Source organism: Argiope bruennichi, chromosome 6 (assembly GCF_947563725.1).
Source record: "Argiope bruennichi chromosome 6, qqArgBrue1.1, whole genome shotgun sequence".
In the NCBI taxonomy this organism is placed as follows: domain Eukaryota; kingdom Metazoa; phylum Arthropoda; class Arachnida; order Araneae; family Araneidae; genus Argiope; species Argiope bruennichi.
The window spans coordinates 40,239,457-40,253,205 of record NC_079156.1 but is presented as its reverse complement, the minus strand read 5'-3'; the positions used below and the strand labels follow the sequence as shown (position 1 = coordinate 40,253,205).

The 13,749-nt window shown below is 32.2% G+C and overlaps 1 protein-coding gene across 2 annotated transcripts in view; it reads right to left on the bottom strand.

Annotated features, from left to right (window-relative positions):
* Positions 1-2,774, bottom strand: part of LOC129972305 (carboxypeptidase B-like) — a 31,181-nt gene extending 28,407 nt beyond the window's left edge. The window contains exons 1-2 of one of the 2 annotated variants that reach the window (XM_056086393.1): positions 2,366-2,774; positions 395-508 (exon numbers count right to left, since the gene is read on the bottom strand). In XM_056086393.1, coding sequence (XP_055942368.1) covers positions 395-462 — 68 coding nt within the window. In that variant the 5' untranslated portion in view covers positions 463-508; positions 2,366-2,774. Of the gene's footprint in view, positions 1-394; positions 509-2,273; positions 2,339-2,365 lie in introns of those variants that run through there. The other variant, XM_056086394.1, reaches the window with a different exon arrangement.
* Between the last annotated feature and the right edge of the window lie 10,975 nt (positions 2,775-13,749).

Here is a 13,749-nt window from a genome sequence, read left to right as displayed (position 1 = left end):
GAATAATTTATCTTTAAGAAGTTGTCATTACACTTTTATTAGATATTCCAATGCAATTGTATACATTTATAAAAATCCTATAAAAATGCCATTATGAAGGAGATATACTTAAGAATATAATAAACATATGACAATAAAAATAAAATAAAGTACATTTTTGTTAATTCCGAATAGTATTGATATATCAGATGGCAAAATAAATTTAAAAAATTCTATCAGTAATTTTTGAAATAATTATTATATCTATGTAAAATATCTAAAATTAATATCAATTAATTGAATTAAATATTATTAATCTAATTGGATTTAATATTTAATATGCATATGTAATAAATAGAAGTGACTAAACACATTCTGGAGCAAGAAGAAAAAAAATTCAGAAAGAACATCGTACCCCGTGAAGTTTACATGGGAAAACGCAGGCAAAACTGCTGACAAGAAGAATAGTACCAGGAACATCATTTCTGGATTCAATGACTTTGTAACTAAGATTATAGTGAATATTTACCTAAAAAGAGAGAAAAAAAATTATATAAAATCTATGCAAATATACAATTAAACTATCTCCTTCATGTTTTAAAGAAGATTGGAAAATTTTGAAGATTAAATGTATATAAAAGAATCTGGGAAATTATGAATATATTTATAATGTCTGCTTTAAGAAATAAAATTAAAAAAAGAGTGACCTATAAGAAATAAATTTTAAAAATTAATCTATTCTATCTATCTTTATGCATTAAAAATGATTGATAAATATCTAGAAGCAAAATATGTAAAAAGACAAGGACATTATGTATGCATTAATAATATTTGTTTTAAGCAATAAAATAAAAAAATAAGAGGGAACCATAAATTTAAAATTTGCAATAAATTACAACATTTAAATGCAGTTCATTTAGAATTGAAAACTTACCGCTTGATTTCCTTTCATGAAAATATGCCATCAATAAAAAGTTTTTTTTTTATGTTAAATGAAAAATAATAGTCTTTTAAAAAACATTGATCCCTTTAGACTAAAGTTTTTTTCTTAAAAATATGACATACTTCAGATTCTGTGCTATTTTGTTTCAAAAATTAGGAAAGAAAAAAAATCTGTCTAAATGGGGTCTTGCTTGGAAACCAGATATACTTTTATACAGCTTTAACATATGTTTACGTTATCATTAGTGAAGATTTACAGCTTAAAGTGGGGAAATGGGAACTTATGGAACTGAAGCACAATGTGTGATAAATACTGTTTAAGTTCATTTTGTTGATGTTTGTTAGAAATCCTGTAATTCATGTCATACATTTTTTATCCTGAAAAAAAAAAAGAATTTTTTCTTTGCCTTATTCTTAAAATTCACTGTAACTTAAAATAACACTTGCAGTAGCGATGCAGTTGTTACTAATAATTTAAATAACTATCAAGAAATTAATTTGTTTTATATTAAAGAAAGCATATAATTCGTTCCGAAATTTCGTTAAATATTTTTATATTTTTTCACAAAAAAAAAACTATCTTTTAATAAATTTATTTGCTAAATAAATATTAAATTTAAAGGAGTGATATATTTTATAAATACTATCGCAAATTTTTGATGGATAAATGCTTAATAAAGTATTAGTTATCTTATTAATTTAAATCATAATTATTTTCTTTTAAATAATGAGAATTTATCGAATGCACAGATACAGTTCAAAGTTATTAATTATAAAATGCCTTATTTAAAAATGTCTAATTAATTTCAAATCTAATTTAATAAATCTTTATTATTATAATATTTATCTAAAATTATGCCTTGGTAAGACATTTTTTATATATTTTAGTAATAAAATTTGTATTCATCAGTGCTGATGAATTTCATTAAATCCCAACCTTCTACAAGTTTGAACTGTTTATCAAGTATTAAAGTTCTATTTCAATAAAACTAAAAATCAATAATTTCTATAAAAATATTCCAAAATTTTTTAAAATTATCAACAACTTATATATTTCTCGTGGAAAAAGGTTCTGACACCTACATTTTAAATTCCAATAAAAAATTTAATTTCATTTGGAAAAAAAATCAAATTAATTAAAAATACATAACACGTATAAATATGAAAAAATATCTAAAAGTAAGTTTTTGCTTTTCTTAAAGTCTTAAAGCATGTCTTAATTCATCTAATAAAAAGAATTTTTTTTTTTTTTTTACATTTCTAAAATTACAAATAAGTTCCAAATAAAATATTTATTTAAAACATATCTCAATAAAATGTACATAATAATACAAAGATATTAATTAATTTACCGAATAGATTTCAATGGACAAAAACGATTCTATAACTTTTATTTTAGAATCGCAGTAGATACAAGAATTCTATTTTAGAAAGCAATCCTTACTTGGCGACAGCAGTCCGGCTGCGTTAGGACTTCATGGAATTTGAGAACGAAGTGATTATCTGAGGTCTTCAAATCGAAAATGCGAAACAAATCAAATAAAAACCAAGAACTGCCCTGGACAAGATGAATCTCATCAAAAAGTCTGAACACGTAACAACAGTAGTTTCCAATTACAAAATAGCGGAACCATAAAATTGAACTTGCCAGCGCCTGACTGACTCGTCGAGTACCATTTAGTTTTTTGAGTATTTCAACAAATCCACATACTCGCCCTTGCTGAAATAATAATATTTTATTTTTTAAAAGCTGTTTGTTTCCCGTTCTTGTTTTAATTTGAATTAGTTGATCTGTTTGACCTTATGGGCGTGATGCCATCTTCAACAACTAAGGTAAGTGAACTGCAGTTTCAGCTGGTTTGAGCGGTTTTGTTAGCAGTAAAATCACTTTCGTTTATCTGTCGAATAACATCTTACACCGCCTTTTGAATACAGAAGAGTTTCCTTAACAAGAGTCAATACCCTTTTGCATGAAGGGCAACTGTTCAATTTTTTTTTCTTATGGTCATGTTCTTCAACTTGAACTTGGGGAGATAAGAAAAAAGTTGCATAAGTTGCTGGACTTCCTCTTATGAATCATGAGGTATTTAGTTAGTCAGCAGCCGTAAATATTATCTTTAAAAAGTTGATATTTCCTACTATCTACTCTTGGTATAATCGTTAAAAAAGCTTGAATATTTTGATTTTACAGTAAATTCAAAAATGGAAAGGGTAATTGAGTTCTTAATAAGGGGCCATATATCCAAAATTGATTATTTGCTCCGAATTTTAAAGAAATATCCCGGATTAATCCAATTACATATTGATTTTCAAATAATTTTCCCAAATGTGTACTAAATGTTAATTAAAGTCCTAAACTTCAATTAAATGTCTCGGATTGACCGAAGTTTGATTAGAAGTAAAAAGCTTATATTAAAAATATTTATTAGATTTAGTAATTAAAAATTTCAACAAAAAGTAAATTTTTAAATTTAAACTTTTGCTATTTATTCAAAGGAACCAAACTTTCTAGATTAAACTGTTCAATCTTGATTTTCGATGGGTTTTTTTTGTCTTGCATCAAAATGTTGTACCTTTTTCAATTAAATGCCTTAAGCTTCTTACTTGAAAGAAATTAATTATTCGATTTTCAAAAAAGATAGCTTCCGAAAAACACTCTCACCTCGCTTTATTATTAAAGAAATAATACACAACCAATGTGGATAAATCAGCTTTAAGGAAAATGTTAGAATACTTGTTAAAATATGTTATTTATAAATTTTGAATTTCAATATTGTGCTTTTTTATTGCTTCTAAATATATTTTATTTTATTTACTTATTAGCCATTTTTGACGATCATGTGGTTTTTTAGGAATAATGATTATGTTTAATTTTAATTTAACCTTATTTACATTAATTGATATTTAACACCCCACTTACATATTATTTTTAAACACAATTTTTTTTGACATTTGAATTAAATTATTTTGATTATTTTAGACCAGTTACATCTATTGTAATCATGTACCCTCTTTTAAGGTTCCAGCTATATGATATATTTACATGAAAAGCATAAAATTCCGTGTCACCTAACACGTTGTCTTTCTCAGTTCTGCTACTTCACCTTCTTACTTTTCATGTGTAACGCGCCGTTAATTCCAACATTAAAACTATGGGGGTGCGTTTCGATTATATTTATAAGGAGGCCTAAATGCATGTTAGCTGGATTAAAATATTCAAATAAAATATAATTAAGAATAGGAAGTAAAGTAATTGGATATATTAGCAAATGCATTACTAAATATTACATACTTTACATTATATTATATTAATAGCATTGAATACATTATTTTGATGTTTTATGAATGGATTCACCAAATGATTTTATGAAATAAAATAGGAAAATAAACATGTATTTCAATATTGTCAAATTATATGAAAAAAAAAAGCGTTTCATTTTATGTTATACTTTAAATTTTGCTCACAAATATTGAAGTGTTAGAAACATCTTAAGGAAAGTCTAATCACAACTAAATTAAAAAAAAGAAGTTTTTTTATAGGATTAGCATCCAGTACAGCAAAACTGTTTGGCAATCGCAAATAAATATATAGCCTATAGTTTCCTTTTTTCTCGCCATGAAAATGAAAGAATAGCCAATTACTGTCGTTTGATTCGATCAGACATAATTCAAATATTTATTTAATTTGTCCATTCACTTCATATTAAAGTGCTATTAATACTCAATATCAATTAAGGCGCTCTCATCAGTAATCTTATATGCATAATTACCTTCTATCTTGGCTTGTCTGATTTGCTATTGAAAACGGAGTCGGGAGCTTCAGAAAATTCTGTTCTCTGTCAAAAGCTTAAGACTCTTTCCATTTCTCATGTGGCTCCTTTGATATTGAATGCTGGAATCTGTTGAAGCGTATTGAAGATACCCACTTTTGTTTAAAGCCAACTCCAATTTGTTGTATTTATTTTTGAACCAATTGCTTGGGTACATGTGATAGAAGTGTGTTCATATGTGACTCACGAGTTTTTCCATCATCCAGCGGTATCTTAGCAGAGAAGATCGGGTCATTTGAATAATAATAGGATATCCCATCCAAGTCTTCTGTAGCATATGAGATGAAAAAAAAAAATGGGAATTAAGATCTATGTCCTACATTGTAAATCCTATATTAAAAGTGTTTTGGACCATAATTCAAATGAATCTTAGAGTCATAAATGTTTTAGAGTTTTCAATGCAATCACTTATGTATTATTTTCCAATAAACCCTTCAAATATTTCTTGGTGGATTTTGATGCTGAATACGAAATCCTTTTTTCATCAGTTCATACCTTATTTAAAAGAGCTGAAGCTGTTAGAGGTAACAGGCTATATATAAAAGAAAGAGTGACATAAATTCCCTGAGGAACTTCTCGGCAAGCAAACAGGAAATGGGGAAGATACAATACTAGTCCATGTTCAAACATTCTTATTTAACAATTCCTTTAGAGTGTGGTTCTAAAGCTAAATACTGGTCTTACTTTTAATTCGCCAAACTCCATCTTTAATTATTCATTCTTTTTCTTTCTATCTTATGTCAATTTCTTACTTTTCAGCCTGCAGTTTTAAACATCCCATTTCTTTGAATTCTTGCTCAAATTGAGCCTTAACCACACCTATATATGTAACATATTCTAACATATTTGAACTAGGTGGCTTCGTACTCTGCTCGCGTCCTTCGGTAGCCTCGATGCTATCCGATACAGTAAGCGATGTTCAGCAGTTCCAGTTAGCAAGTTTTTGAACTCCACTAGCCATTCGTTCAATCTTGGAAGCTTAATCTTTCCATGGTGAGAACATACTTTTTCCTATCGGTTTATTTCCGATACAAAACTAAAAATCCCACAAAGAGAACATTATTTACTTACATCTCCAATATCTAAATATTTATTCAATTTTTTACATTTTGTCGTCACCTTAACAGCTTCATAATAAGTTTTTCTTTGTAATTGCCTGATGCTCGCTAGGTCTTTCTTCGCATTTTCTTCATATGATATCTCTGGATGCCCAATTATTATTTAAAAAAATAATGCAGGGTTAACACGTGTATTGCTTAGATATTCAAACGATTTCTAGAGAAGAGTCGAAAAGGAAGGAAGGAAGGAATGAGGTTTGTTTTCCGGCGTATGCTCCTGAACGGATTCTTAGCTTGTGCCGGGTTCACAAAAATCAAAACTCGAATATCACAAAAATTTTTTTAAAATCTGTCAGAAGCCACAAAGAAAGCCAACATAGCCTTCACTTTATCACGACCCTGTACGGAGAAATCACAAATCCAGTCAAAAGAGAGTGGAACACAACCCAACTTAGCACGGAGAGAATTTCTCGCTGACTCGTATCTACTGCAAGAAAGAACAAAATGTTCACAAGTTTCTGAAATCTGGCAATGGGCACAATTTGGTGATTCAATGAGCCTACATTTATGAAGAACTGCATTTACTGGAAGAGTCCTAGATATTAATCGTAATATTAAAACCTCATTACGTCTAGATAACTTAAGTTTTTTAAGATTGAAAGAAACAAGCCATTTGTATTTTTCATAGTACTTAGAATTTTCCCATTCTAAATCTTGTTTATGTCGTACGATTTTAGTATAAACTGAACAAGTGTCTTCGGGCGAGATCCAGTCACAAATATTTGAAGAAGTTAACGCTTGCTTAGCTAAATCATCAGCCCGTTCATTTTCTGCAATTCCAACGTGGGCAGGAGTGTATATCAGTTCTAACGAGGAACATGTCTTTAAGGCATCAAATATAACGCGGGCCACAAAAAGGGCACTTTTGGGAGAATGGAAATTTAGGCATCTCAGGGCTGTCAAATTAGATAAACTGTCAGTCAATAAAATATAATCTTTATGTTCTTTGACAAAGTTCATTACAGCCAGAGCTATGGCAAAACCCTCCCCTGAAAACACAGAGTTAATGTTGTGAACCGTTCCCTTAATGACTTCCTTCGAGGAGCAGTTTATAGCCGCCACCGCAGTAGAATTCTCATTCTTGGATGCGTCTGTGGCCAGTATAATTTGATTTGGGGATAGCTGTGATTTGAACTCGGCGAACAAACGTTTAATTGTAGTCGAATCCAAGCTCTTTTGTTGGAAGCCGAAGTCATGGGTTTTAATGGTAAAATGTTCACAATCATCCCAACTAACCGGGACCATAATCGGGATTATTTGGTCCAGGGACAGGTTTTTTTGATGGCAATATTCTTCTAAAGTACCTGCGCAGGGAAGTCTTTGGAAAATGCGGTTAGAGATTACAGACTTCACCTCGGAAATTGATCTCGAAACTTCAGTGTATTCGCGGGCTGAGAACTGATTAACAAAGAATAACACGTTTTTCTTTTCAAACCTAAGTCTCATATTTATTTCATTTGATATTTTAAATAAAATTGGGATAGGTGTCCATCGTGGGAGTCCAAGAGCAAAACGAAGGATGTTGTTTTGAATCGTTTGTAAAGCTGCAAAACCAGCTTTATTCATCATGCCAACCGTATGTGCTCCAAATTCCATGGATTGTGTAATGCACGCATTGCAAATGTTTATCAAATTAGATGCGTTTGCACCCCATCTGGGAGCAGCCAAACTTTTGATCACATTTAACTTTTTAAAGGCTTTAGTTCTGATCTGGTCGATATGCGAACGGAAAGACAAGGTTGAAGCAAACTGAATGCCTAGATAGCGAACGTTATTAGACCAAGGGATACTACAGCCGTGAAAAAGGACTCCAAACCCCACTGGCGATTTACGAGATGAGAGGTTTATAATATTACTTTTCTGGGGAGCAGTATCCATATGCCATTCGTCGCACCAGCTTTCCAGTTTAGTAACACAGAACCGCATCTTATTTTTGATCGCTTCGATATTGTTTTCTTCAACTAATATAAAAACGTCATCTGCATATATAAAGCAAAAAACATCATTGGGTAAAATGCTATATATGTCATTCATAAAAATTGTGAAGAGCAACGGAGAAAGAACACTTCCTTGCGGAACGCCCCTTTCATGCTTAAAAAGTGAGGAAGACACTCCTCTCCATGAAACAAATGCTTTCCTTTCATGTAAGAACTGTGAGATCCACAGGGCAATCTTACCCTTAATCCCCGATTGTAAAATTTTTAGCATCAAGCCGTCATGCCATACGTTGTCATACGCAGACTTTAGATCAAAAGACATACCATACACAAGTTTCTTATTAGCTCTGGCTGTTAAAATTTTATTGAACAGGGCTGCAGAGAGGCTGTCACAGCCTTTGTACGGGAGGAAACCAGCATGAAAAGGAGAGAAAAATCTTTTTTCCAAATAATACCGCAAAAGCCTGTCCAGAATAATCCGTTCAAAAATCTTTCCCAATACTGATGTTAACGCGATGGGTCTGTAGGATGTGATCTCTGCTGCATTTTTCTTGGGTTTTAAAATAGGAATAATCTTCGCTATTCTCCAGCTTTCTGGAACAATCGTGTTCGCCCATAAGTTATTGAATAAATCGAGAATTTTAAATTTATTTTCATCGGAAAGACAAGACAACATTTTCTTATTTATCTTGTCCATGCCAGGGGATTTGTTTTTTGTTCTTTTTAATGCGTTTTGGAATTCCCTAAAGGAAAACGGACGGTTCAAACTCATTTCATCATAATTTTCTGGATCATCTACTGAGAAATCTAAAGGAATACGCACATTTGGTGCTCTCTTAATTAAGTTAGCTGCAATTGCATTTGCTTGAGCAGTCGGCGCTATCAGAGTAGTACCCGAAGAGAGAACAAGATTGGATTTACAGGAAGACTCATCTTTGTTTAGTAGGGCTTTAACGATGCTAAAAGCCTGATGGGAAGAAGCTACCTCCTGACAAGTTTTCTCCCAAAAACTGCGTTTTTTATACTTAACATATTTTCTGAGAGCTGCCGCCATTTCTTTGTATGCAGTCCAGTTTAAGATGGAGGGATATGATCTCGCCTTTCTTAACAATTTCCTTTTGAGGGCCTTAAGGTAGTTACATCTAGCGTCCCACCAAGGACAGTGCGAGTGTGTTGATTTAGAAAACGAGTACGATGATGAGTTTGCGCTTACCTGGAAGATATTGGTAAGTCTATCAAGGGAAGAGACATCCCCATTACCTTGAAGAAGAGCATTGACCTTCTTTGAGAATTGGCCCCAATTGATGTATTTTCGAGTATAGATAGACTTTGCATCTAAATTGCAAAAGGAGATAAAAATGGGACAGTGATCGCTGTCATACATATCATGCGAGATCTCAATATTAATCTTATTAATTATATCTGCGGAGCAGATGGACAAATCTAATAACGAAGGGGCTTGAGTCCCCTGGTATCTGGTATATTGTTTCGTGTTAAGCAAGCACATATGTTTTGTGCTAATCCAATCCAGGACCCGGTTTGCATCGGAAGATAAATGATCGCTCCCAAGTGCTGGATGGTGTATATTAAAATCCCCCAGTAAAACGAAAGGAGAAGAGATTTGCGAGTACAAGGATTCCAACCAGTTGTCATCAAATTTACCTCCAGGAGAGTCAAGATTGATAACCGTTAGTGGGAATTCTGAATTTGGTCCAATCCATATTTTAACCGCTAAGACCTCCACTGTTGACGGAGGAAGTGAGTGTGACAAAATCTGGGCAGGGATATTCTGTTCTACTGCAATTAACAATCCACCTCTAGTAGAATTTTGTCTTTCAGCTCGAAAGATTTTTTTGTTTTTAAGAGAAAAGGATGCAGACTCATTGAGCCATGTTTCCTGCAAAATTAAACACTGGGCCGCCGAAAAAGGGGGGGCCTGCAGCCAAGGGATCTTATTTTTGATCCCCCTAACATTCCACTGAATAAACCTCATGGAAAAAAATAAATAAAAAATAAAATTAATAAAAATTATAAAAAAAAGTAAAAACTTTTAATTTTTCCCTTTTTTTTTTTAATTATCCGATACCCGAGAAATCCTCCGCAACACTGAAATGATTTATTTCAGCGAGGGACCGTTGATCGTGCACAACGCCTGGGCTCAGAACGTGACTATATTCAAGATTGGATTCCAGAAGGGCAATTTTAGATTGTAGCGAGTCAATCGTTGCCCTTTGAGTCTCGATTTGTTTCCGGAGAGTAATATTCTCTTCTACTTGTTTCTCTAAATTTCCTTGAGTCTCCCCAATACGTGCAATGCACTGTCTGTTGACTTCTTGGAGTTTTACGAGTTCATTCCCTTGGGGTATTAGAGCAGAAATTAGTTTTGTTAAGTCTTGTAAAGCCGAGTAGAGGTCCGTTATTTGTTTTTTGGGGATTTCGGTACACTGGACCGGCTGATCGCCCTTAACCTTTTGTGCAAAAGATTGCGATTTCGCTATCCTCCTTGCTTCCTGAAATGATATGTCTTTTTCTCTAACCAGGTTTATAATCTCTTTTTCTAGATTGTAAAACCTACATTTTTTGTCGAGAGCGTCGTGAGTCTCTTCGCATCTAAAACATTTAGTGGGTACCTTACAATCCTCGGCATGTGAGCCCCCACAATTTTTACACCTCTTATCTTGTTGACACCGGAGTTGTGTATGACCAAATCTTAAGCATTTATAACAAACTTTAGGGTTTTCAATAAATTTGGACACTTTAAAGATAAGTCTGCCGATCTTTATTTCGGATCGATTAGTTTTCCCAATTTCTTCAATAAGAACAATTGGGATAGGTTCTGCCGTCCCCTTCTTTTTAAATCTAACTATTTTTGTTGCGATGATATCCTGTGAAGATAGTTCTTCATTAATTTCCACTATGCTGTAATCCGTGTCAACATCACGGATGATGTATTTTGTTACAATATTCGTATCAATGATACGAATCCTTGCTTCCGGAACACTCTTTACAAAATCAGTTACTTTCTCCACTGAGCTTAAGTGCCGAGTAACTAGAACCAATTTTTTGTATTTGTTTAGGGAAAAAGTGTCTTCTTTGTGGGTCAGTGGTCCGAACGTGGCATTGATTGATTTGGGTTTAATCCATGGCGACGGGCCATTATTACTATCAATGCACAATTTTATTTTGGGGCAACCCCTTTGAATTGCAATGTTTGCTTTGTCCCTCTCCGAGAACTCATTTGTAAGAATATAATTTAGTTTCCTATCCTTATATTTCCCCTCTGACTCAAAGTCTTCTGGTTTCCTCTTCGTCATTACTGACGAAGAATCTAATACGATGCAGCCAGAATCAAAACTAGTAGAAAACGAAACAATTAAAAGGAAAAACTAGAAAAATCCTACCTTTATTTTCCAGAATCCAGTGCCAGCCACCTTGGCACCCCAAAAATAAAGAGAAAAACTTCAGCTGAAGTCAACGCAAAAACTGAAAAGCAAGCTAGGGAACCACCCCCAACAGAAACACCATAATGGATTTGTTTAGAGAAAACAAAAATCAAAAGCTGCGAACAAACCAATGGCAAAAACAAACACTCGAAACAAGAACAGCCTTCACTTCTAGCTGCCTTCCTTCCACGCACCAAAAATTAATACAGAAAGTAGAGCCGGAAAAACACAACCTTCTACCTTCCTCCGCAATTTAAAATTCGAAATCGAAGAGTCGAAAAATTTCCGTTTCTTGAAAAAGATAAACAAACCGGAAAGTTATTCATTAGCGTTGCCACAAACGTTGAGTTTTAAAGTTGGATTAACAAATAATATTATTTTAAATTCATTTTCTGCTAATTAAAGTTTTCCTTTTCCTTTTTTTTTCTTTGTCAATATTTCATCATCAAGTGCGATTTAAATACTGACTATGATGTAACCACAAACTAAAAACTGGCTACTCCGACCCGCCGGAAGGCCCACGGAAAAACTTGAATGACCGGACCGCCGCAATAGCAACACTGACGGGAACTATGGTTGAGTCCTAAGGGCCATCATCGGCCACGGTACAACCCTTCCCTAAGGAAGTACGTCTCATCATCGATGAGAGGAGCCAGACCCCTACCTTTTTGTGTGCACACAAGGATGGCAAGAACTAACCAACATATCGGAAGTTTCTCATCCTCAATTACGAGGTACCTCTTGTGGGATAACTATGACGTAATAATAATTTCTATTAAATATTTCAAACAATACTGGTAAAACAAACCCGAAATGTCATGAATCGGGTGACTCGTTATCCATCAATCACAATGAGAATAAAACGTAATGTTTACATTTTTTATATTCTAACATATTTTTATATACCATACTTTATGATATATGGGGTGATTCCAAATTCATTGTACAAACTTGAAGGTGAAACAGAGAACAGGAATGAGAATAATATTCACATAGGAAACCCAAGGTCGCGATCTTTTTTTTAAATCATAAATACATGATGTCTCATTTCAACTGTAACAAGAAGTTTAGCATCTAATTTCTACATCAAAGAAAATATTTTAATGAAATTTTCAACAATGGCGGGATGGACTAGTCTCTTGGCCACCCCGATCTCCCGATTTATCGAGTATCCATGACTTTTTCGAGGAACATCTGAAGAGTCTTGTTTATAGGACTCCATTTGAGTCAACTGAGGATCATGTGCGAATATTAGTAGCTGTTGCACGTGTTGGTGAAACACCTAGCATTTTTGTCAATGCGAATCGCTCTACAGACATTACCAAATATGTTTCACAGTTGTTGGATGCATTTTTTAACCGTTCTTGTGATCACTGCACTTGTCAACGATGCTGTCATTAAACGTTTTGTCTTTTTTTCATCTCTTGTTTGCATCCCTTGCGACCATATTTTTCTGCACAATAAATGATTATTTTAAATAAATGTACCACTGTTGAAAATTTCCTTAAAATAGCTTCAACAGTATACAAGGTAAAAATACATCTTATTTCAGTTGAATCGAGACACCCTGGATTGATAACTAAAAAAATTGCATTTTAACCTGGTTTTCCTCTCTTTTAATTCAGTATCATGAATTTGGAATCACCCTGTATATATAAACTTTACTAAAATTGTAATGAATGGCAATTTTACAGGTCGTAAATAGATTAGAAATATATTAAACTTAATTTATCTTTGATTTCGAGTTTTTGTTTAATTGTATGTCATTTTATTTCATGTCATACATTTTAATTTTGGTACAGAGTACTAGATATATTATTAAATGAGAGTAATCATAAATTTAGATAGATAATTTTAATGGTATGCATGAAATAATTCTGTATATTATTATAGATATTAATTTAATTACCAAAATTTTCAAATGATTTTATATGTATAAATAGGATTTATTTCAATATTCAAGTTTCTATATAATAACAAAAGACCCTCCTAAGTCAAAAACCAACCAGCTTCTCTACCAGCTTGCATCAAAAGCGACATTTTGTATTTGAAAATGGCTAAATATTGAAGACGAAAAATCTAATGAAAAAAAAAATTCTTTCCATGCGCAAATAATTTACAGAATAAAATTCTTTTATATTATAGAAATTACCACAATTTTATTAATTAATATAACTTATAGAAAGAATTTTTTTCATATTAAAAAGTTACCACAATTTTATTAGTTTATAGCTTATAGGATAAATGTTTTTTTATATTATAGAAGTTACAACATTTCTATTAATTAGTATAAAAGACATTATAATCAAAATATCAAATATATTTGATATTAAGAAAAATTCTTCTTTTTTATTTTGATCATATAATTTTATCTAATCATAGAGCGATATTAAAAAATATATTTATTTTCTTTCAGTTTCTTACATTTAAAATAACCTCTACTCTTTTATTGTTCTATTAAACAATTACTCTGCTCCTAATTATTATTATTAATCAATTC